At 35.7% G+C, this 25,820-nt stretch overlaps 2 protein-coding genes and 1 long non-coding RNA gene across 13 annotated transcripts; 2 read left to right on the top strand and 1 right to left on the bottom strand.

Annotated features, from left to right (window-relative positions):
- Positions 1 to 482: 482 nt before the first annotated feature.
- LOC106428477 (floral homeotic protein APETALA 1) lies at positions 483 to 4,443 on the top strand. 7 transcript variants are annotated; one of them, XM_048747740.1, is made up of 11 exons: positions 483 to 715; positions 871 to 981; positions 1,067 to 1,109; positions 1,392 to 1,647; positions 2,132 to 2,210; positions 2,309 to 2,373; positions 2,510 to 2,609; positions 2,809 to 2,850; positions 2,951 to 2,992; positions 3,586 to 3,740; positions 4,171 to 4,443. In XM_048747740.1, the coding sequence occupies exons 5-11, from the start codon at positions 2,133 to 2,135 to the stop codon at positions 4,271 to 4,273; spliced, it is 585 nt and encodes a 194-aa protein (XP_048603697.1). In that variant the 5' UTR covers positions 483 to 715; positions 871 to 981; positions 1,067 to 1,109; positions 1,392 to 1,647; position 2,132; the 3' UTR covers positions 4,274 to 4,443. The 7 variants fall into 7 exon arrangements, with proteins under 7 accessions (XP_048603697.1, XP_048603699.1, XP_048603695.1 ...); XM_048747742.1 differs by having other exon boundaries at positions 871 to 991; XM_048747738.1 differs by having other exon boundaries at positions 510 to 781.
- An 885-nt stretch (positions 4,444 to 5,328) lies between these two features.
- LOC106428496 lies at positions 5,329 to 8,174 on the top strand. Its single transcript, XM_022696476.1, has 8 exons — positions 5,329 to 5,699; positions 5,747 to 5,930; positions 6,022 to 6,090; positions 6,210 to 6,473; positions 6,570 to 6,869; positions 6,950 to 7,428; positions 7,498 to 7,606; positions 7,674 to 8,174. Exons 1-8 carry the CDS (start codon positions 5,329 to 5,331, stop codon positions 8,172 to 8,174), a joined length of 2,277 nt encoding a protein of 758 aa, XP_022552197.1.
- A 14,877-nt stretch (positions 8,175 to 23,051) lies between these two features.
- On the bottom strand, positions 23,052 to 25,782 carry LOC106428481. 5 transcript variants are annotated; one of them, XR_001285620.3, is made up of 3 exons: positions 23,947 to 25,782; positions 23,744 to 23,825; positions 23,052 to 23,629 (listed from the first exon to the last, which is right to left on the bottom strand). It is a non-coding gene; the product is annotated as an uncharacterized LOC106428481 (long non-coding RNA). The 5 variants fall into 5 exon arrangements; XR_001285622.3 differs by having other exon boundaries at positions 23,052 to 23,573; positions 23,947 to 25,643; XR_002655822.2 differs by having other exon boundaries at positions 23,052 to 23,825; positions 23,947 to 25,100; positions 25,190 to 25,632.
- Positions 25,783 to 25,820: the final 38 nt, after the last annotated feature.

The raw sequence follows: 25,820 nt of genomic DNA, 5'->3' as shown, positions 1-25,820 counted from the left end.
AGTGGATAAGCTAAAATATGTGATGGGAAGAAAAAAGCTGGTAATATAAAAGGATTAATTTCAATTTCAAACGTACAGCTGCTTCTGGTTTATTAGATTTTTTACCAATTGAAACGCTGGAAATAAGGATGTCAAATCTGAGTAGGGGGTCTTGGACCTCTGGGGATCCACGAAATCAATAAACTTAATCCTATGTTCGGCTTCTTACCAATGGTCAGACTTAGCTCCAGCTGTTCTTCTTTCATTTAAAAATGTTATCCCTATTATATTCCAAATAACATCGGTAGATTAGTGATTTGACCAGATTACAGTATTTTATTATAATGTGTATGTGTCATTTATAACAAGATTTCCTGTACATATTTGTAAGAGCAGCATTAACTCAGTCTTTTAAGGGGTCTCTTAATGAAATTTGTAATTAAAAGAAAAACAAAAATAGATATTAAGTTTAGGCACGTATCTTAATTAGGGTGTGGAAGATACGTCTCTTAAAAACATGTGTTTAATTGCTATTGGGCAGAGGAAAAGTTTCTCTCTCACTCGACGAAGAACGACGATTTCTTCTGGTGCTTCCACCGTTTCTCAACTTTCTTCTCAGAAGCCGCCGACGGAGTTGTGTCGCGACCTGCTCGGACTTCGTTTCAGGCTGTCTCTGACTGCCTTCGCCTGCTCCGCCGCTTCTTCCATCGTTAAGCGAGACTCTCTTCACGATCAGGTAATCTTGCGGAAGCTTGGGGTTTGATTAGGAAAACATTCGTTGATCCAACTTTCAATCATCAGGGTAATGTTTTTCAGATTTTGATGATTAATTTTGTAGAATGAATCTGAAGAAAAGTGTATTAGCTTAACAGATTGGGATTCTAATTGCAGAAAACGATGGTGGAGATGTTTCCTTTAAGATCAGCATATGCTGCTTATGGAAAGATCAAAGCTAAGCTCTTTACTCTTGGTGATCCTTTTACTCGGATCATTAGTCCAAGGGTATCTGCAAGTATTTTTGATTCCTTCCATGAATGTGTTCTTTGAAGTTGGTTTTGTCTTTAAGAAATATCATGTGACCTTGCAGGAGTAGGAAAGTTTCAGAATTGGTAGTGATTGAAATCTACAAGGTATTGGTCTTTTCATAAACTCAGAACCAAGAACATGTCACTTGGTTAGTGACAGACACATCTTGATGAGACCAAAGAAACTTTCTTAATATTCATAGTTTTTTGACAAAGCATGGAATAGATAGGTGTTGTTTCATGGTAGAGCACAATGTAGGTTGTTGTGTCTGGTATAGAATCTAGCTACATTGAATATAAAACTGCCAAGAAAAACAAAAAAAAACAACCTTTTCCCCTATTTGCAGTGAATCTTAACTTGTGGTGTTCATTCTTTCACATTTTTAGGCCACAGGAGCTAGGCCATATTCTGGCAAAGTTGGTGTGGAAGATGTCGATAGAGTTGACATGGCTTATAGAGTGGTTGCGGATCATATTAGGACGCTCTCATTTGCTATCGCTGATGGCTCTCGTCCTGGTATGTCTCGAAATCCACTTAATGACTGTTTGGTGAGTGTCTTTCATGTATGTAGCGAATCACAAGGTTCCAAAACCAGCAGCTGTTGCAAAGCATGAGGTGCAGAAAGAAGTTCTTTTCCTAGAGGTTTTTCTCTTGCCTTTAATTTTTTTTTTTTTTAAAACCCTTGATTAAGAAACTAGCATTGGAGCACAAAATCTAGATGTCTCTTAATTAAAGTTCTTATCAACATTTAATTAATATAATAGTCATTAAGAGACCCAAATGAGTTTGTGGGTTAATGATGCTCTAACCATTTTAAATAAACTGCACTCAGAACCCTAAGCTAGATGTATAGAGTTATTGATTCGCTGTTTTGTTAAAAGAAGAATTATAGAGATCTGTACAGAACTACATGATTTAGCAAATATTGGGTTTAAGGCATAGAAACCATCATTAAGACCTAACTAGAATTACCTAAAATGTCATGAAAACCCCAGAGTATCCTAAGTTTGGCTATTACATGATGATTTGCTTATTTACATAGACAATTATGCATATATACATATAACATGTACGACAATAAATGGTTTAAGACATGAAGCTAGCCCTAATTCTGTGAGTTGAACAGTATGGAGAAGATACTTGAACGCTATGAGAGGTACTCTTACGCAGAGAGACAGCTTATTGCACCTGAGTCCGACGTCAATGTAAATCAATATAACTCCATTACCTTACATACATTATGTAACTACGTATTTCAATATTTGCTGAAGTATATCTCTATTGTTAAACTTTTGACATACAGACGAACTGGTCGATGGAGTATAACAGGCTTAAGGCTAAGATTGACCTTTTGGAGAGAAACCAGAGGTACACACTTACATTGATCATGCAAATATATATATATGGACAAATGAAATAGGAAACCGGGTAGCATTAATGTTAAAATGCACATGGATACATTTACTTAACGAGAACATGATGCCTGGACGCTATTGAAATGCAGACACTATCTTGGGGAAGACTTGCAAGCAATGAGCTCTAAGGAGCTCCAGAATCTGGAGCAGCAGCTTGACACAGCTCTTAAGCACATCCGCTCTAGAAAGGTATGAATCCTCCTATTTCTTTAACATATATTAAACATATATATACGATCTTATTATTTACTTATTCAAATACATATGTATGTAAATTTGTACGCATGTCGTACTGCATGGTTGGATATTAAAAACATATAGTCGATTCAAATGTATGAAGTTTAAAAGAATTTGTGTATAATTAAGATCATGTGATGTGTCTTTGCAGAACCAACTTATGTACGACTCCATCAATGAGCTCCAAAGAAAGGTACGTAAGAACCCTATTAAACGTATGTCTACATGAAGTAACATCGTGTAAGAAGTGGAGATATATGAGAGCTAACAATCTTGCCGTTTGTAAATGACAGGAGAAGGCCATACAGGAGCAAAACAGCATGCTTTCCAAAGAGGTGACACTTGTTTTTTATAATTATATTATGTGAAGATGTTTTCCATCGCATTACTGCTTGCTTCCACTGTTCTACTCCGCATTTCAAGCCAAGCTATAAGTCTATAACTATCTACGAGATTAGATCTTCACATCCCCGCGTAGGTTCTGGTCATCTTAATTAAAACGTAGATAGAAGATATTTGCATTTTTTATATAATCATCATCAGCCGGTACGTAGATTGTCTTTGTCCGTGTAGTTTTAGAGTTGTCTCTCGGATTGAAAATATTTGAACTTCAAAACGTCGTCTCATCTACCTCGACTAGATCTGTTCATCTGTATATATTAAGTATGTGAATATAGACACTACTCCTAATTAAAAATATTGGGCTAAAATTTGGAAGCAAGTAAAAACAGTGTGTGAAGATATGTATTTAACACATGTACAATAGTTTATGAAAGGAATTAGTAGTAACCGTAGATCTAAATGCAATTACATTGGATGCCACATATCTAAGTATTTATGAAGTCGACGCTTTGAAAAACGATGTAGATTATAATATGGTATGGAATAAGTTGATAACAAATTGGTGTGTGAAATTGGAACTTGTCAGATCAAGGAAAGGGAAAAGATTCTTCGGGTACAACAAGAGCAATGGGACCAGCAAAACCATGGCCACAATATGCCTCCTCCTCCTCCCCCGCAGCAGCATCAAATCCAGCATCCATACATGCTCTCTCATCAGCCATCTCCTTTTCTCAATATGGGGTAATTAAATTTTTCTAATTTGCTCTTACTTCCAAGTATTTATATAGTAGACATACATATCTTGTATACAAGCTAGTAAAGTGCTATAGTTCCAGTGAAACTAGGTGTATAGGTGATGGTTAGATGTCTAAATTGTGAACTATGACTACACTCCACTAAGATTATTCATACATTAACGTAGGTTAATGCAATGGTCGATGAACTAACAGATTTAGATTTTGGAATGGCTGTGGAAAGCCTACGAAACTGTTGGGATCATCAGTTCCATTTTCTTGTTGTTTTTGAAAATAAGTTAGGCAGCTTACTGAACACTCTTTGGTATTTCAATTTGGACTTTTACCAATTTGAGGACCGAACATATAATTTTCGGTGCACTTAATTAAGTAGTTAATAAGTTATATCATGCATGTGTATATGAACGTGAATGCAGTGGCCTGTATCAAGAAGAAGATTCAATGGCAATGAGGAGGAACGACCTTGATCTGTCTCTTGAACTCGTTTACAACTGTAACCTTGGCTGCTTTGCCTCATGAAACAATTCCATATATATGGATTTCTATAATCAACAATGATGATACAATTAAATTTCTGTGTTCATTATGTGGCAAAACGTGTAATATATTTTTAAGGTCGGAGAGAACGAATGACGAAACTGGTTCAGTTGACCCCTTTTCAAACTTATTATCATTAATTTGCTTCTCGATATAGCTGTTCAATAAAGATTTTGATTAGCTAAAACAAAAAAAGTATTAACGTACCAGAATAAGAAAGAGCAATTAATTTCATTTCCAATATGACGTTGCATCTTAATAAATTGCTTAATCAGGGATATTTAAACAAACATATGTTTGCAGGCCCACTCTTGTAAATTCAAGTGCCACCAAAACAATGACATTGTTTATTTAAAAAAGAGAAATTACCTAAACTAACTCACATTCATCTTAAAATTACTACAATAACTTATATTAAATTTAAATTACTAGACTAAAATAAGGGATAAGCAAAAGTACTAAAAACCCATTACTAATTTGATTAACTACAAAATTGCCACTAAATAAATAAAAAATTAGAAAATATATGTTAAACTTCCCAGAAAAAAAATCGACAAAAAAAAAAGAAATAGAAACAAACCTTTTGTCGGGTCCTCTCACGACGACTTCTACTTCTCCGTCGTCTAAGTCCTCTGTCACAGCCATCGTCGTCAAGTCCTCTGTCACAGCCGCCGTCGACAACTCCTCTGTCACAGCCACCGTCGACAACTCCTCCTTCACAGCCGCCGTCGACACCTCCTCCTCAAGTCGCAATCGTCTTTGATTTGTGTAGGAGATGAATCTCAATTTTAACTGTAAGTGCTAAATCAATTCAATTCCCATTAGTTATTACACTTTTTTAACATATTTTTTGATTGAGATGTTTGATTTCGAAATCCCTAAATCTCAATTTCAACATTCTTTCACTTTGAAATTTCAAGACTTTTTTTTTCTGTTATTAAAGTTTGGTTATGACAGTCTGTTAATAGGAGATTGTTTATAGAGAAGAAACTAACTTGTTAAGTGCTTTATTTTTCAGGTACGTTTTTTCTTCGGGTATGAGAAAGTATCCTCGTCGTTTGTATGAGGTTGGGAAAACCCCAGTTCAGAGTAGGAGCATGAACCATAGTTGTTATCTCTCCAACATTCAAACCGTGAGAGAAGAACTTGGGGAAGATGTTTGGTATGAGTTGAGGGAATCAGCTATTGGAGTAATTGTGAAGCTGAAAGAGCTGCCTTATATTTGGTCTGCGAAAGTTGTTCACCATTTCCTTGCCAATCAATTGGCAATCGAGAGCAGTCATGAGATTTGGTCTTTGATAGATGATTCTATGCCATTGCGTTTCTCTTTGTATGAGTTTGGAGAGATTACAGGTCTGAATTGTGATCCTTTCGACAAGCATGACGTTTGGGATGTTGACCATCAAGAGTTTTGGCTACATTGCTAGAGTTGCAAGCCATATTGCCAATTTGCAGAAACTGGCCTCGAGAGAAGCGAGTGATGATTGGTTTGTTGTGTCTGCTATCCATTGGCATATTTGGCATTTCAAGCAATAGCAGAATTCCTTTGCATTGTGCTAAAAGGGTGATGGACACTGCAGCTTTCCAGCGATATCCATGGGGCCGTATTGGATTTAGCAGCCTTGTCGATTCCATTAAAGTACTCACATATGAAGCAAAGAAGAGTTACACACTTCACGGCTGTGTTCATGCGCTGTTAATATGGATTTATGAGTGTGTCCCTGGTTTAGGAGAAATATATGGGAATCGGATTGATGGAGCTGATGTTCCTCTTCTGTCATGGAGGGGATCTCTTACGCGTATAAACTTCTCAGATTTTTGTGCCCAAGAAAAGATAAAATATCCAAAGGTATAAACACAAGTAGTATTTCTTCCATTTAAATTTTGTGTCTTACTAATCTTGTATATTACTTTGCAGGTTCGTGTGAGGCATATGATTATGAAGCCAGTAGAGGATATATATCCGAAGTGGGACAATGATAAAATCTATACTGATCTGGACAACATGATAAAAGACATCCTTAATGGTCAGCTAAATGAGAAGTTTTGGGATGCAGTGCCCACTACCAAATGCCAGAAGAGAAAAAATGGTGTTGCCGCATCTGTTGTTCCAAACCAGAGGCCTTCTACTATGCGAAGAAAAGACAAAGAACCTGCTGATGGAAGTGAAGCATCTGATATGGTATGTACAAAATGTTCTTGTAGTTAGTAATAGAAAAATGTCTTTTTTTATTTATTTTGTTAATGACATGGTTTTGTTTTGCCTATGCATATGAAGGCTGCAGATCACAACGTTGCCATAAGTGGGTTAGCTGAGTTGGTTAAAATCCTCACTGCCAAAATGGAAGGCATCGATGATAGTGTAGCTGACAAGGTTACTAAAGCATTAGATGCTACTATTGACTCTAAGGTGGAAGCAAGAGTGCGAGCATATGAGTCTGACTTACGGAATCAGATTGCAAAATTGGAGGCACAAATAAATGATAGTAAAAACAACGCTGATGTGAACATTGCTCCTGATGTCGCCACCTACAAAGCGTATGAGGATGAGGAAGATGGTGCTTGTAGCAATGACTTGGTACAATTCTTTATCATTTGTTCTTGTAATTTTTTTTTTTAAAAAAAATTGTATACTAATTCTCACCGTCTATTACTCAGTCATGGATTGTTCAGAAGAAGATCAATTCACAAGATGGACTGCCAGTTGATTGTGTTGTGAAGAAGGAGAAAAAAAATAAGAAGACGATGGATAGCACACAGAATCTTACGACTGAAGTGGTGATAAAGACTGAGAAGAAAGTTGGAATTCCACTAAGAAGAGTTAAGCAAGAGAAGGCCTTCGAGATCCCACAGCTAAATGATGAATCCATATCGTCAAAAGATTTGGAAAATCATCTACAGTGGGAGAAGAGTGTAAACTGTAGGGCGGTGTTGGAAGCACTTGCTTCAAATTTGAAGGAGCCTACACGCAGACGCAAACCTCAGTTGACAAAGACTCAAGTTTGGCCGTTTGTCAGAAATTCAACAGTGAAGCGTATTATAAGTGGTGAGAAAGTCTCCAAGGAACCTTATGACCCATTAGCTAAAGTGGAGGCAGAGAAACTGCATAAAGTTTTGGACTTCATCAACTCTGATTTGTAAGTTTCCTCTTGTACATCCTTGCTTCTTATTTCGATAGTCTAATAATTTATTTTTCTTGTTTGTAGGGAAGCAAAGGAGCCTGGTGTTGGAGATGAAAGTGCTGGATTTTTCTTGAAGTTATTGATACCTAGGGATGATTGGCCAACAAAAGACTACGGCTGGTTGAATGACTCCGTAAGTTTAATTTCTGATTTTTAATCTCTACGGCTGGTTGCTGGCTGTTAATTGTTTCTTGTCTTAGCACATTGCAGAAGCAATGCTTATGTTTCACAAACGGTCCAAGCAAGAACAGTCTCCGTATTCCTCTTCTCGAATTGCATTTCTGTCTCACTGGTTTGTGAACTCATGGGTGAACGACTACAAGAGCTGGGACCAGAACACTGAGTTGTCAGAAATGTACATCAAGGCTTTTAATGGAGAACACCCGGCTGATTTTGTCACAGGTAATAAGTGGATTGCAGACGTCGACGATCTTTTCCTCTGCCACCATGTTAACGGAGATCATTGGGTTCCTCTACGCATCGAGCTGCATAAGGGGAAAATTCATGTCTATGATAGTATTTGCACACATGAGAGTGATAAGGAGATGAAAGAGGCATGCCGGCCTTTCATGAGAATGATACCAGCATTGCTTAACAAGATGGTGCCTGCTAAAACGAGATCGAAAATTGGAAAGCAGTTTGCTTATATTAGGCACAAGAAGATCCCCCAAAATGAGAACCCGGAAGATTGCGGTGTGTAATCTTTGATGTACATTGAATGTCTAGCTCGTGGACGTAACTTTGATGGCTTGAATGATCAGATTATAACACAATTGCGCTTGAAGTTGGCGGGAGATATTTATGAGGAGGTGACTAAGACAGCCGAATAACTTGATGGTTTCTAGCTTTAGAGATGTAACTTGATGTTTTTTGGCTTTAGACGGATGTATAACTTGATGGTTTTTGGCTTTAGCGGATGTATAACTTGTTTGGTTTTAGCTTATGAATGATGGATGTATAATAGTTTGGTTTTACGCATGTGGATTTAAGTTTGCATTGGTGAACTTTTTTTGTTTTGTTCCCTACAAGATTCAAGTATTTCTGTAAATATTCTCTTTAAACTCACGTTAGTATTTCTGGTGAACTTTTTTGTTTTGTTTATATTTTTTGTTCATTCCTCCATGAGACATAAGATGGTTAAATAGTTCTGATATATTTTGAAAAAAACTTAATAAGAAATGAACTAAATAGTAATGAAACACCAAAAGAGTATACCAACAAACTAAATAGAATACTCATCACTTAAGAGGACATGTTGTAGAATTCTGTCCCACATGGTTACAAATTCTACATGTGTGTTCCTTGGCCGCTTCTTGTCTGCAAATTTCTCCAAAATAGATTTATGTCTTGATTTTTTGGGTCTTCCCGGTGGTTGGCTGACATCAGGCGGCAAACAGATTCTCTTTGCAACTTCTTCTGGAATTGGAACATCAGCTGCATTGGGCATAACATGAGTGAAATATGCATTGTAAATGATGTGCCCCGGTTTGTGGATCAGTCCATTGGAGCCAACCAGTATGGAGATTAGGACGTTCTAAACAATTTGACCGAAGTTCGTTCATCCGACCGTACTGGACACACTGACCGAGCCGTCATGCGTGCTTCTCGATTGGAGCTTCGGTTGGAACCACGTCCAGACGACCAAACCACAGCCCGTCTTCCCCGACCAACTCGACATTCTAAGACCCACGGTCGAGCCAGACTTAGCTTGGGTCGAGCCAGACTGAGCCAGACCCAGACAGTCCTGCAAGCGTCCTTATCTTTACCCCGTGCATCCATCTGGTTCGGATGAACCTGGACGACTTGACTAGTCTTCTCCATTTTCCGTACTTTGACCAGATCTAGTCTTCTCCATTTTTCGTGCCTTGACCAGATCAAGTCTTCTCCATTTTCCGTGCCTTGACCAGATCTAGTCTTCTCCATTTTTCGTGCTTTGACTAGATCTAGTCAAATTTTTATTTTCTATGCATTGTTTTCCTACATTTCTATTTATTGTCTTTGACTACAAAACACTATAAATATGTAGTCCCTTTGATGAATAAAATCAGTTCATTTTGGTTGTTTATTTTCGGTTCTTCTTTTCTCTGAGTGAGAGAGAGAGTTCTTAGCTAGTTCATCGGTTTGAACCGGCTTGTTGATTTGGCGGTCAACCAATCATCTTTGTGTGTCGTTTGGTGGTTAGCCAACACACTACATTCGTTCTTAGGTGGTTAGCCTTAGATCGTGGGTATATCAAGAGCCATTCCGCATCTCTTGACGATCCTTTCAATCCATCTCAGTTCCAGAAGTGTCATTGCCTTCTCGGATCATATCCAACACCCAGCTAAAGTGATCATTCCCGATTTAGGGCGTATCAAGTGGTATCAGAGCCACTTTGGCTGGTTTGTTTCCATTCTTCTTTTCATCTTCTCATCTCTTCATCATTTTATTTTTGGATCCGGGCTGTTCTTTTACTCCCTTGTGATCGCCATTATAAAAAAAAAAAATTCGAAAAAAAAAAATTAGTTTTGGGTAAAAGTTTTGGCTTGAATCACTTCTGAAGAGAAATCCAGGGGGAGTGGTGGAAGAGAAACCCTGCTGGCTGAAGAGAAACCTAGCCTTAGGACAGTTAAGGCGGATCCACATAAAAAAATCTCTTCATTTTTCTTTTTCCCACAAAGTTTGTTTTGGGTTTTGATTGCTGAATTTTGACTGCCTATCATCCTTTGAACCAGTGAAAGAACTCTGAGTGACCATCTAAAAATCGTGAGCTAAACACTTAAGAGTGTGTGGATTTTTTATTTGCTAACTTTGTTAAGTGTTTTCAGGATGTTTGAACTTCTCAAGAAATCAAAACCACAACAAGACGTCTACTTTCCTTTTAAAACTGTTTTTGAAAAGGAGCAATTGATTTTTAATAAGAAACAGTTTGCTTATAATGGGTTTGACTTTGTGCAGAAACAAAGAAACAGACAAAACATGTGCGATGATGAGAAGTGGGTCAGAAGTGGTGATCGTCCCTTCACCAAAGCCAAGAGAAGCAACCGCGTAGTGCTTGATCAAAACGAGCTTCAAACTAATGCTAGTTTGGAGAAGATGTTGCATAAGGCAATTCATGCTATCCGACAACTCAAAAGGAAGGGAAACACCAACACTTCTTCAGCACTAAAACATCAATGTAAGTCTTCTTATCTTTCAAATTATGATTTGAAAACTAATGAGATTTCTTTTGATAAAAGCAAAGCTGTGAAACCCACAAGCAATGCTCATTCCACCAGGTGCTTCAAATGCCATAGGATCGGTCATTATGCTAACAAGTGTCAAAAGCAAAAACCGTTGGTGACTTTGGAGAATGAGAACCTTGAAACCAAGCCAGAAAAAGAAGATCCTTTGCCAATTCAAAAACCGGACCAAACTCAAGGTGAGCATTGTGCTGATTATGGTTCTTTTGCTTATAATCCTTTTCCTTTTAATGTTTCAGATTTGAGGACAAATCTTTTTGAAGAGGAAGGGAATGATGTGCCCCGGTTCGTGGATCAGTCCATTGGAGCCAACCAGCATGGAGATCAGGATGCTCTAAACAATTTGACCGAAGTTCGTTCATCTGACCGTACTGGACACACTGACCGAGCCGTCATGCGTGCTTCCCGATTGGAGCTTCGGTTGGAATCCAGACGACCGAATCACAGCCCGTCTTCCCCGACCAACTCGACATTCTAAGACCCACGGTCGAGCCAGACTTAGCTTGGGTCGTGAAGAAACCAAAGATGGACATGCATTCTCCTTCGGCGGACCATCCGGACAGTCCTGCAAGCGTCCTTATCTTTACCCCGTGCATCCATCTGGTTCGGATGAACCTGGACAACTTGACTAGTCTTCTCCATTTTCCGTACTTTGACCAGATCTAGTCTTCTCCATTTTTCATGTCTTGACCAGATCTAGTCTTCTCCATTTTCCGTGCCTTGACCAGATCTAGTCTTCTCCATTTTTCATGCTTTGGCTAGATCTAGTCAAATTTATATTTTCTATGCATTGTTTTCCTACATTTCTATTTATTGTCTTTGACTACAAAACACTATAAATATGTAGTCCCTTTGATGAATAAAATCAGTTCATTTTGGTTGTTTATTTTCGGTTCTTCTTCTCTCTGAGTGAGAGAGAGAGTTCTTAGCTAGTTCATCGGTTTGAACCGGCTTGTTGATTTGGTGGTCAACCAATCATCTTTGTGTGTCGTTTGGTGGTTAGCCAACACACTACATTCGTTATTAGGTGGTTAGCCTTAGATCGTGGGTATATCAAGAGCCATTCCACATCTCTTGACGATCCTTTCAATCCATCTCAGTTCCAGAAGTGTCATTGCCTTCTCGGATCATATCCAACACCTAGCTAAAGTGATCCTTCCCGATTTAGGGCGTATCAGTAAAGGTACTGCGTCCGATAGTACTTGTGACAAGTGATATACGTGATATCTTTCTAGCTTCCGCAGCAGCTATAGCATGAGCACATGGTAGCTTCTCCAAATCAAATCTACGGCAATAACATGTTTTTCTGTAAGGTTTACAACATGTAGAGATGAGACTCCCATCACTTGTGACTGATGAATGTCGATAGCTTGAACTTTTAATAGATTAGCAATAGGTATACGCCCTGAAAATGGTAAAGTATTTAGATTAGAAGCCAGTCTACCGAAATAAAAAATTTGATTATACATATATTACCTCCAACAACTTCTCCACACCACGAGTCAGAGAAGTTTTCATCAAGTCAGCATCATGTTTTCTTGTTGCAAACCAACGTGTCATCATTAATCGGATAGACTCTAAAAGGCGAACAATTGGCAAGCTTCTCACATCTGACAAAGCTCTGTTTATGGATTCAGCTATGTTACTTGTAAGGATGTTATATCTATCACCTCTAAAATGCGCTCGAGCCCACTTACACACACCAGAACGTTCCAAATATGCATGTAAATCTGGATTTAACCCTTTAATCGTCTCGAAGCTTGCTTCAAAGTCAGCTAACCTAAAAGAGTACGCAGCTTTTTTGACCAAACCAAACAGATCACGTCCTCTGTACCGTAATAAGATGTTCTTATATAAGTGGTACGTGCAAATTCCCATGCTAGCCAATGGATAGACCACTGAAATTTCCTTCCTTATTGACTTGTGCCTGTCAGAAATTAAGGCCAATCCTTCATCATCGGGTATCACACGGCTGAGTTGACGGAAGAACCATGTCCAAGATTCATCATTCTCTGTGTCAACCACAGCAAATGCTATCGGAAATATCTGAAAATTACCATCCTGTGATGTTGCAATGAGAAGTGTTCCTTTGTATTTTCCTTGCAAGAAAGTACCATCAACCACCACAACCTTTCTCATAAATGGGAAGCAGTAATGCTAGCGCAGAATGCAAGGAATAAGTACTTAAATCTATTGTTTGCATCAACTTCCAGTCGAGCTAAGGTCCCAGGATTTGTCATTCTAATCTTGTGCAGGTAAGAAGGTAACTCCTCATATCCATTCTCCGATGAACCCATTACGAGATCTCTAGCAACTATAAGTGTACGATGAGATTTCCAGTAATCCATCTGCGATATACAATAAACAGCAACCAGGTTAAAAACAAGTAAGGTCAAATAAGACATTAGATTCAATGTAAAAAGCGTAGTCAACAAACCTTGATTCCGAAGCTCATGTTCATAGCACTCTCAACATGACGTGGCAAAATAGTTCGATCAACCCCACCAATATAGTCTTTGTACAAGAGGCCAAGAATTTCAGGAGTAGCTTGTCGAGAACGAGACGAACGCTCTGTTACTGAGCAGGAATGTTCATCTACATATACTCGGATTGTGAACCTTGAAGATTCACCTACTGGTGTAGCTCTAAGCTTCTACGTACATCCTTTTACCCAACATTTTACAAACCACAGCGTACGGGTAGATTTATCCACATCAAAATCGTATTTGTGGACGACTGAACAGATCTTCAGACGTGTAGCCAATGCATCTTTTGAATCAAAACTCTGCCCCACTTCCAGTTTGAAAGAGCTCAAGTCGAACCTATTATGCGTACAATCTCCTTTTGGTGTCTTTAGGACTGTCGCTGAACTCATCTTTGTAGGAGATCCCTGACTCTCTTGTACTTGGTCTGGCGGAAACCCATATGAGGTAAAGTTTTCGTCATCAGACGTTGCTCCATCAGAATCGTCGCAGTAATCAAATCGATCATTGTCTTCATCTGAATCTTCATACTCTGCCGACAATAGATCATCTTTTTGCATGAATTCTTCTGGTTCTTTGCTAGCTTCTTCAACCTCTTTTTTCTTCAGTTTAAACTCTACACAGAGTCTAACGTTTTCGACTTTGTGAAGACACAAAAATCCATGAAATTGCCTATCATTTCTTACTTTCACAGGAGGGGTATCGAGATTTTCCTTGACCAGTTTAGGTTTTGGCAAAACGTACGTCAGCTCCAACTCGTGTTCTGCGAAATCAACTTCGTAATCCTCATATATGGTTTTCACAAAATCTTCATATCTAGTTTCCTCGTTAGCTGCAAGTAATTTACTACCTTGATCATTATCCACTTCAAATAACCATTTTTTTTCTTTCAAATTTCCACTTTCCGCAGAACAGAATGATGTGATCCATGTTTCTCCAAGCAATAAGGATTGCAACAAGTGTTTAAAATAGAATGAAAAGAAACAACTTGAAAAAGAAGAAAAGAGGGTTGAAAGAGATGACGACAAGTACAAAATTTTCCCTAATTCTGAGTTTAATTAACCTAAAAACTAAACCAGGTTCGGAATTATTAGTAAACCAGGTCGAAATTGAAATTGCTGTACATAAACCCAGATTTTCGTTAATAAATTTGCTGCAACATAAACAAAAAGTCTGCTATCACGTAAACAAAAAGTCTGCCACTTCATAAAAAAAAAATTTGTCAACAATTTTAAATCGGCTATATAAATCTGCCTTAAGAAAATAAGTCGATCACAAAAAGTAAATCTACCCAGAAGAAAATAAGTTGACCACATAAATCTACCATTTAGAAATAATTCTGCTACCATATTCGATAGACATATTCTTAAAAATCTATTTTTTAATCAAATCTGACAATTAAATCTGCCGTGTGAACAAATCTGATGCTTTCTAAAAAGTCTGCCACCACTTTAATAGTAGTTTTTTTTTATACACAGATTTTATAAACAGACTTATTGGTCGATAGATTTATTTTTTTGAAAACAAATCGGCCGTCGATTAAATAATAAAGGCATTTGGGTAATGTTTTTTTTGTTATAACTATGTGTAAGGGCAATTTTGACCAAAAATATATTTTAATAAATTTCAAAAAATATGAATCATTCTAGTAATAACATAACTAATTTGTGTCTATACTTCCCTTTAAAAAATTATGTTGGACTATTACGGTTATACAAATTTAATGAGAAGAAGAGTAAATGTGATACATAGTTCGTAAGGTCTGGAGCAAAAGAAGAAATAATCAACCATGTACTGAATGTTTACCAGCATTACAAATTTACGCTCTTGCTTAGTTCCAATGGTTATTGATATTTTTCCAACAACATCAATTTTTGACTTTTTTTCTAATATTGTTTTTGTGATTATCCGCAAATAATCACAAAAAGGTATTTAAAACTAAAACTCAGGCAAAATTAAATTGAAGTAGTGGTATAAGTAGTTGATCATACTACCATCTCACAATTTTGTTTCCTCCGGTGATTGGATCATTTATGAAATCACTAAGAGCAGCATTAACCATGGAAGCTTAGGAGGGTGCTTAAAAAATAAGAATAAAATAGTGGGTAGGTCTCACTATTTTCGAAAATAAGGTTGCTTCAGCTGCTTAAATAAGCAGTGATTTTAGAGAGGTTTTTCAACTGTTCGCGGATTCCACTTACACGTGGCAGTCCGTGATTAGTGAATTTTTATTTTTTTTAATCAGAAAAAATAAAAAATAAAAAAAAATAAAAAATAAGCATCCTGGGATAAAGATGCTCTAACATCGTCCTCCAAAGTTTCATTATAAGGGGTTCATAAATTGGAATAAAGCCCAATGTGGAGAAAAAAAAATGAAATGAATTAAAATAGATTTGAATTGCATAATAAAGTGCCATGAGGAACCTATCCAGACCATTGGTGAGACTTGACAAAAAAACTAGAAATTAAAATAATCTGGTCGCTATTGGGTGAGGTATGCATGCACACTCAGCCAAACTTGTTGTTAATATGCTAAAAATATGTGCGCGGATGTGCCAATTATACTAAATACTCCCTTTATTTTATAAAGACACATGTCTTGGAAAAAAATTGTTTCAAAAATATATTTTTTTATATTTTCAATATGCATATTTATCAAATAATAATAAATTATAAACTTCAAAAGATTCATTGCACTTATTGAATTTTTAGTGGTTCAAAATGGGAAATAGATAATCACAAAAATTTATACATTTATAACTAGAAATTACTATATTTTATTAGTACATGTGAAAACTATAAATCATGCATCATTTTAAAGCAAGGGAGTATAAAATAGTAACTACAATACTAAATTTAGAATCTTCAAATCCAAATACAAACTTGAAAAAAATCCAACCTTTTTTTCAAAAAAAAAAATCCAACCTCGAGTGGTACGAGGATAAATAAAATATTTCTTTAATTAAATAAACTTGACTTGTACTATTATATTTGTTTTGCCAAATAATTTCTAATTGATCTTTGGGATTTTTGCAAAATTGACCTACAACTTAAAGTCAAACACAAAACTAACCTCCTTTTTTTTAAAAAAATTGGTTTTGCCCTATTCACCCCACAAGTTCATATAATTTACGAAAAAACCATCAATTTTTTTTTTCTTTATTTTTTTCGAAAATGACATCTTTACTCTCTCACCCTCATCATCTTCAAGTAATTACAAGATTGTCATTGTCATCAATACCACAACCACCATGAACAACCAATTTGAAGCTCTTAATGCTCCCAAAATCGATTTACCCTTCTTCTTTTTCCATTCTTGTGAACTAGACACAACATATCTCTCACTTTCTCTCCACAATGAGCTAAAAAACCCAAGATTTTGATTCTAAAATTTTTATGGTTCATAGAGTCATAGAAGCTAACGATTCTGGGTGGGTGACTTTCGTTTGTGATTCTGTGTGCTTGGAGAAGCCTTATGTATGCTAAGGAACTTATCTCACCAATTTAAGGTATGACAACGAGTTTTTTTCCAGATCTGTTCGTCAGACGACTTACTTGGGAAGTCGTCTGGCTGTAGACGACTTAACTGGAAGTCGTCTGGCTGTAGACGACTTACCTGGAAGTCGTCTGGTCAACGCAAAGGTTATTTTTGCAATTGACTTTGAAATCTGTAACCTGAGACGACTGAAAGTTAAGTCGTCTACTATTGTTTGGTTTCAAAAAATTTTCCAAAGAACCTAAACGACTTACATTTCAGTCGTCATAGGTTAGTTTTCCCATTTGACTGGATAATTACAGAAGTTTGACTTCCCCAGACGACTTACATTTCAGTGGTCTGTCGAAAATTAAAATAATAATATTTTTTAAAAAAGTAAACGACTTACAATTAAGTAGTCATAGGTTAGTTTTGCAATTGAAAAAAAAAACTTCAAGATTTAATTATACACAGACGACTTATAATTAAGTCATCCACCAGACGACTTACTTGTAAGTCGTCGAGGATTTTTTTCCGAGATTCTGGTCAAACCTCGTAAATCCTGGACGACTTACATTTCATTCGTCTCGTGGACGACTGAATTATAAGTCGTCTGTATATAATTAAATCTTGAAGTTTTTTTTTTCAATTGCAAAACTAACCTATGACGACTTAACTGTAAGTCGTCTACTTTAAAAAAAATATTATTATTTTAATTTTCACTAGACGACTGAAATGTAAGTCGTCCAGAAAAGTCAAACTTCTGAAATAATCCAGTCAAATGCAAAACTAACCTATGACGACTGAAATGTAAGTCGTCTAGCTTTTTTGGAGTTTTTTTTTTAACCAAACAATAGTAGACGACTTATTTTTCAGTCGTCCGAAATAACAGATTTCAAAGTCAATTGCAAAAATAACCTCTGCATTGACCAGACGACGTATAGTTTAGTCGTCTGGACAACTTAGATTGAAGTCGTCCGCGTCTTCTCCGCTAGTTTTTAAGTCTTCTACGTTAGTTTTTGAATAACTTGTATTTTTAAGAGTGATAAGTAACTTCAAGATATGTAAAACTCATATTTACAAAATATGTTCTCTCCCTTAGTTTTACTAAATTTGACTAAGTTTTTCAACGCAAACTTATAAAAAAATATGATATGCTTTGACTAGTTACTATTGTTTGTTTCTATCTCTTAAGTATTATTGTTATAGACAATAATGATGACTATTGATATGAGTTGGAAGAAGGGTTAAATGCTTCTTAAAATGTTGTATCAATATGAAGCTACCAACATTCTTGTTTATTAAGATGAGAAAAGGCCATTGGAGTTTATTATTGCATATGAGAGATCCAAAGATAAGAAAAATGCTACTGAAGTCTATTATTTCATTGATTTGTAAATGTGTAAACACATTGTTAGCACATTTAATACATCTTGGAAAACATTATTACTGATTTTACAAAAAATTCACAACTAAAAGAGTAGACATGCAATTCACAAAACAGACCACAAACAAAACTATTATAGATCATTCCTCTACAAAGACAAGCTTGGATTCCACTTGAGTAGACAAGACCAGACGACTTTTAAGAAGTCCAGACGACTTCCAGGAAGTTCAGACGACTTTGTCAGAAGACTTTTAGGAAGTTCAGACGACTTCCAGACGACTTTACAGGAAGTCCAGACGACTTTTAGGAAGTCCAGACGACTTTCAGACGACTTCCGGACGACTTCCAGACGACTTCCAGACGACTAACAAGTAAGTCGTCCCAGAAGTCTTCCAGATCTGAAAAACCTGCATATTAAATCCAGATCTGAAAAACTTGCATATTCAAAAACGTTCAAATGGCTTAAAAACAGAAAAAATGAGTGGAAGATTAGATAAATCTACCTTTACAGAACACACAAAAATACATATCTAAAAATAATAGATCTACCTTTAAATTAGTGGAAGATGAGTACCATCTAATTAAAAACCTGCAAAAAAGATAAATTAGTAAGAAAGACATGAGACAAAACTGAAAAATTCATATAAAGTTTGGTGTTTTCAAGTCAAAGAGATTAGAGTGGGTTTGGAGAGTTTTAGTTTGGGAAAAAAGTAAGAACTTTATACAACAAGAAGTTACCAAATGAAGAAAAATCAGACATAAGAACTTACCAAAACGCTCAGAAAAATCCAGACGACTTCCTGGAAGTCCAGACGACTTCCTGGAAGTCCAGACGACTTTGTCAGAAGACTTCTAAGAAGTCCAGACAACTTCCAGACGACTAACAAGTAAGTCGTCTCAAAAGTCTTCCAGATCTGAAAAACCTGCATATCAAATCCAGATCTGAAAAACCTGCATATCCAAAAACGTTCAAATGACTTAAAAATAGAGAAAATGAGTGGAAAATTAGATAAATCTACATTTATAGAACACACAAAAATACATATCTAAAATTAATAGATCTACCTTTAAATTAGTGGAAGATGAGTACCATTTGATTAAAAACCTGCAAAAGAGATAAATTAGTAAGAAATACATGAGACAAAACTGAAAAATTCATATAAAGTTTGGTGTTTTCAAGTCAAAGAGATTAGAGAGAGGTTGGAGAGTTTTAGAATGATGAACATTACATTTTTGTTGCAACCATTTGAGAGGACGAGAGAGAATGTGTAAATTTTTCTTTATATAGGGAGACAAAAAATCCAATTAGGTTAAATATTTTTGACTCAGACGACTTCCTAGACGACTTACATTTCAGTCGTCTGTTGAAGAAATTAAAACAGACGACTTACATGTAAGTCGTCTAGAAGAGTTTAATATTTTTAGTGGGAAATTAAATATTTTTAGCGGGAAACTAAAATAGAAGACTTTCCTGACGACTTACAAGTAAGTCGTCTGGTTTAAATTATTTAAGCGGGAAAATAATTTTTTTAAAAAAATTTAGGCGGGAATATTTGGACGACTTACATGTAAGTCGTCTGTTTTAATTTCTTCACCAGGCGACTGAAATGTAAGTCGTCCGAGTAAAATGATCCGGTTAGGTTAAAACGTACATTGGTAAAATTAAAGGTTCGGTACGATGTGGACGACTGAAATATACGTCGTCCGGGTAAATTATTCAACAGACGACTGAAATATAAGTCGTCCATACCCTAAACATAACCCCTAAACTTATTTATCTAATTAAGCACTTCATAAAACCAAATCAAACTTGAAAAGTGTTTACTATACACAGAAATAAACACATATAGGTGAAAACTAATTTTTGAAAAAAACATTTTAGTTTTCCAAAATCTAACCCTAACAATACATACAATACTACAACATATGTTTGCCAAACTCCTAAACCAAAGTATTTCATGATTCACTACTTCCACTCATCTATCTTCAAAACAAATCAATTTTATCATATCTTAATTTATATCACTTAAAACTGTTTATAATTACTTGATTTTTATTTTTCACGCATCAAAATATTTTTTTACAAGATTTATAAATTATTTTTAAAATAAACTGGTACCAGACGACTTACACTTCAGTCGTCCAGACGACTTCCAACATCTCAGACGACTCAGACGATTTACTGGGGCTATATTCGTAAAAATGGCTTCTGTTTTTTTGTTTGATCACAAGGGGTTGAGCTGTAATTTCACTAGGCTTTTAGGTTAGTTTTGCATTTGATTCAAGTTTGGGTATAAGTTTGGGATTAAAATCAAGTTGTGGGTTAGTTTTGGCAAAAACCCCTTGATCTTTTGAATACAATATATATTTTGAATATATTTTACATGTGACAGATATAATTTTAAATGTAAATCTAATGTTTAGAAAGTAAATTACATTGTTTTACCATTTTTATTTGTTTACCCGTTTTCAAAATAGTAATAATTGTTTAAGCAATTAAAATGAATTTAAGATATGATTTTACTGATATATGTATAGTTGTCTTACATCTATATATTATTGTTCAGATAAATTTGATGTTGTCTTATGTGCTCTTTTGTTTTTAGATTTGTTGTAAGTGGCTTGATTTGATCCATCTTGTTCATAGTGTTTGAAGCGAGTAATAACTTGCATAAACTATTTATAATATAATGTATGGGTGTGATTATATCTTCACGTTTATATATGTTTTGGGTTAATGCTACTTGTGATTTTTTTCTCTTTTTTTTGTTGCGATTTTGGATGCTTTATAGTTGTCTTAATTTGTCGTTTCATTATCCCATATTCAGACTTATAAAAATCTACCAGAGATAAGCTTTTAGGTTAAAATCAGTTGCAAAAAAAAAGATAAGCTTTTAGATTAAACTATTTATTCTATTTATTTTTTTAATTCTAGTTTTTGCGTTTTGATTTTATGGTTTGTTCCCTAAAAAATAAAAACTTAAATGATTAAATAAAAAAATCTAATACTATGTAGTAGGTGTGTTGTAAGTTTTTTTTTCTTGAACTGATAGTGTGTTGTATGGTTTTTTTTTTTTTTGAAAAAGCGCTTGGTGTGTTTGTAAGTTGGTGGATACAGAAGTTGATTATAAACATAGAGCCATAATATGTATGAGGTATTTGATTATGAACATAGAGCCATAATATGTATGAGGTATTTTGGGAACGTTTTCTTTAATGGGAGTATCATTGTTGAGATCACGTGAATGTAAATTACGGAAGTCTTCGTATATTATGATTGATTTATGAGGGGAAAAAATCAGTTTTTTCTCGGATTATGGTTTTCTTTTCTCAAGCATGTTTCATTGCTAATATTCCATAGACCATAATTAGTTGTTTACTTTATCGTTTATAGCGTTTCAAAGTTGTTTTGTTCTTGGCTTATTATATTGTGATTTAGGCGTTTCCAGATACGTTGTCAGTGAGATCTGTGAATTGGGAGAATGTCTTGAAGACCCTGGCCATGGTGATTTGTATCTGGTTTCTCCTTCTTGAGATGGAACTCTGTAAAGTGGTTTTCATTCTTAAATTTTGGTTCGGTTCGGTTCAGTTCTCAGTTATTTTCGGTTTTCACTTAAATTTCCGAAAATAACCGATTTTTTTATTTTTGGTTAATTTCGGTATAGGTTTTTAAAAAAGTTTGTTTTTGGTTAAATTCGGGTATTTCGGTTATTTTTGGTTCGGGTTTTTGGTTATTTACGGTTAATTTCAGTTATTTTTGGTTTTTCTAAAAAAAAATTAAAAACGAACCGAACCGAAAACTGAATTATTTTATACAATCGTACCGAGCCAAACCGAACTCGAAAACATAACTGAACCGAAAACCGAAAATTTTGGTTCGGTTCGGCTGATTCGGTTCGGGGCAAAGTCGCAGGGCTAGTACATATGATGTGTTTGGTTACTGCGTGTATCATCTATAATACACGAAGATGACCAGATGGAAGTTGGTCCTCCTTAGGTCAGTGGCTTTTTATGGTTAGCTAGGAAATGGCAGCTTTTGTGTAACTTAAATTAGATTTTGGAAATTTATAGTACTATTGTAAAGTGTAGTTCATTTTAAAGCTTATAAATATATATATGTTTAACAGAAAGGATAATGTTGTCCAAAAAAAACAGAAAGGATAATAAAAAAATCATTTTAGAACAGAAAATGGCTTTGTATATATATGCATAGGCATTAATCACAATGAATGAAAACTATAATTAGTCATGACTCCTGATCGAACCAGAGAAAATTTATATGTATAGGCATTAATCACAATGAATGAAAACCATATTTAGTCATGAGTCCTGATCGAACCAGAGAAAATGTCTTCTGGTTCATGCTTCCAAATTGAGTTTTAGCTCAATTTCAACATGTGAAAATGTATTGTTATATACTCAAAATCTTATGTCTCATTAACCTTGTTGTCACCAGCTTTTTTCCACAGGAAAAACTAACAAAAGGTACAAATAAAAGTATGAGATGAAATATTCAACAATGAGAGATTCAGGATCTCTGCCAACAAATCACATGCTTAGATTGAGCGGTATAATACTATTTTTGTTTTATTTACTAAACAATAACTGAAAATAGTAAAATTAGGAAAGTGAATTTGATTCAGTTTTTAAAGATGATTGGAACAAACAATTGATAAGCCCCAAATTAATAGAAGCCAAAACTGGCGTTCTCAACGATAAAAATTGTCTGGTAGTGCAGACATTTGACAATAGTCCGTAGAATATGTTTTGGCCGCAATAAGCACTGAACAAAAGTAGAGATTCTCTCTCTCTCTCTGTCTCATACATTCATCTTATAAGATTCCAATATACCGTTTTAAATCTCATGCAAAGTACGAAGACGGTAAACCCAGCTCTTATGTTAGGCTACTTTATGAGTAAAATGTGAAATGAATTGTACTGACAGAGGCAAATGTGCACTACTACCTAAGGATCTGCTGGCGAATTGAATATGTATTTGCCGGTTTATCACATATAAAATATTGTTTGCATATTCCATCAACATTAACACAACAACACAACTGCGAAACAAACATGACAGTAATGTTTTGATGTGTCAACTACATTTTATGAGTCACACATAAATGCCCAAAGAATAATACATGCAGACTCACTTTGCTGTATTGTTCATAACTGAAACACGATTGAATCTGAAGGATTGTACAATATATAATAGCCCCGCTCGTTAAGGAATAGCTGCGGCAGCGACAGCAGCAAGAAAAAGTAACTTTAGTTGAGAGAAAAGTAGCATGGTGGAAACATAAATAATCGCTGGAAGTGATCGCAGGTGTTGTCTGTGACGTCTTTCATGGACGCTAATATTTTCAGTGAGAACCTCTGTTTGCAAAAAATCTGCCGCTTCGTTACCCAGCGGCAATAAATAGCTCAGTCAACGTAGTTTTGCTTTATTATTCAATTCAGTCACCGTCGTTTTGCTCTATCGCTACCGCTCACGCCGCAAATGGTAAAAGAACAGGGCTAATATTTCTATATACCTGTAAAGAAGCAGCCAGCCTTTACCAAATTTGACATCCACATCGTCATTCTCTTTCTTGAGATATTATTATCAGACCATCAAGTACACTTGAAGAGTTAGTTTTGGTACACAAATTTACTGGGACCATCAACCCCAAGTTTCTTTCAAAGCAATTTTGAAGTCATCTACCTTTTTCATTAGTCCATAGGAAACCTTGTCTGGTTCAACAACTTCATCACCTTGGTCAATATTTTTTAGCTGCTTTGTATGCCTGCATCGCAGCTATTTCACCATCAACATCTTCTCTCGACCATTGTGTTATAAAATTCCATCTAAAGAAACATAAGAACAATGACTTGCAATCTAAGACACATTATACTAATTAAGAATACCTCTCTCTCTCATGAACGTTGACTTGATGCTGAATTTGGTCTGTCCGCAAGTCCCATATTACCAATAAAATATCATCACTCTCAATCCAAATATGTTATTCTCCTTCATGTGCCCTCTGATATCTTCGATGATACTTTCATCTCCCTATACCCATTTCTCACAGCAATAATGATCAGATCCAATAAAATCCCAAACCTTGTGAGACTCTGGAGAAGGAAAGAAAACAAAGTCACTCTTACTTTAACCGGGTACCAATCATTAGCTGAAATTTAACATTGGCAATAGCTGTAACATTTCCCGAAGGAGTTTTTTTGATATCGTGAGCCACTTAAAATATACTCCTCTTTGAAGAAGTAGGAAGCAAATCCATAAGAAAAATAATGTAGAAAAATATTCTCAGACAGGAAAATAAGTCAATATGATTGATAGAATGCACGTTCAAGCATAGAAACCCATGGAACATAACACAACATATACGAACCAAATCAAAGGTAGAATAATTCAATTTTGCAGTACGATAATTAGATCATCAAAGTGTGATTGTAGATTCAGGGACCTAGAAAATAAAAGTGGAAAAGTGCCGTTGAATCTTTCCTATCATTGGGACAAAGTGACACCATACAGTTTCACAGGAAAACACATCATTATATATATTAGCCATATATTCACAATCACTTAATCTTTGTAATTCTATTAATTCACTTGTAGTTAAACTAAGAATATATTTATTTTTAAAAGGAAAGGTAGTGCAAAATTCAAGACTGGGGATTAAAACAAAACAACATCAAATTAGAGGTGTATCTTTCGGTGTTGAGTCTCTATATGATTAGCTCACAGTGAATTTTTGAATCGTCCGTAACTGGACAAAGAAACCAGGAGTATGAGACAAACTAAAACTCAAGAGAGGGAGAGATAAAGATTACTTTCCAAGTAAATAACGTGAGCCCAGTGGACCCATCTCTTAGTCGAGTGGCAGCTCCTTGATGCCCTAAGATTTCTCCAAAAGTATCCTCTTCCAATTCCACGCTATAGATTGTAGTTATCTCCATCGTTTAATATTATTTCTCAGAGGGTACAATCACACTCACACCAACAATTAATCAGAGGGACTGAATCGTTACGACAGTGGAACTGAATCTTAACGAACAGAAATCTAGCACATCAGGAAGTTGATTTCATATTGTATGGGTAAGTGGAATTTGGTCGTAAATAAAAGTAAATATGAGGATGTCAATGTCTTACCTGCTCATCGATCAGAAAGGCGCTCTACGATTAGGGGTTTCAGTTGCTCTTACTGCTAGGTTTCGATTTTGATAGGATTTAGGTTTAGACGAAGCCATTTATATAAGAGGAGGATGAACGGAAATTGGAACGAAACCAGCCAGAAGGTATAAAAAGCATCATTGATTAGGAGGGGGCTTACATAAATGGAAGATAGAGTGGAAGAGTCGATTACAGAGAATCGAGAAGTTGAACATAAATTTGGAATTGTCGGGCTCGATGGCCGTGAAAATATTTTTTGGAAACTACGCCAAAACCCATTTTCTCTAAACAAAGTTGTTCTGAGTTGTTCAAATAATTGTTTCTGATTGGTGGATTTAATTAAATGATGTGGCAGCCTCTCCATTGAGTATATTGTGCTTTTAGCATTGTTAGATTATGTTTGACCTCACTTCATACGAGTATATCATGGAGCACACAAATTATGATGATATCATCTTCACGTTTTACTAATTTAAGTTATGTTAAATATCACAAGGCCGGCAGCAATAATAAGTAGTGTTGGGTTGGGACCTACGACTTGATGATCAATGAGTTCATACATGATTGCTCAAAAAGTTATCACAAAAATAGAAAAAGACTGAGCTATTAG

The sequence above is a fragment of the Brassica napus genome, chromosome C2, assembly GCF_020379485.1.
Source record: "Brassica napus cultivar Da-Ae chromosome C2, Da-Ae, whole genome shotgun sequence".
Classification (NCBI taxonomy): domain Eukaryota; kingdom Viridiplantae; phylum Streptophyta; class Magnoliopsida; order Brassicales; family Brassicaceae; genus Brassica; species Brassica napus.
This window is presented reverse-complemented; position numbering and strand designations above follow the sequence as displayed.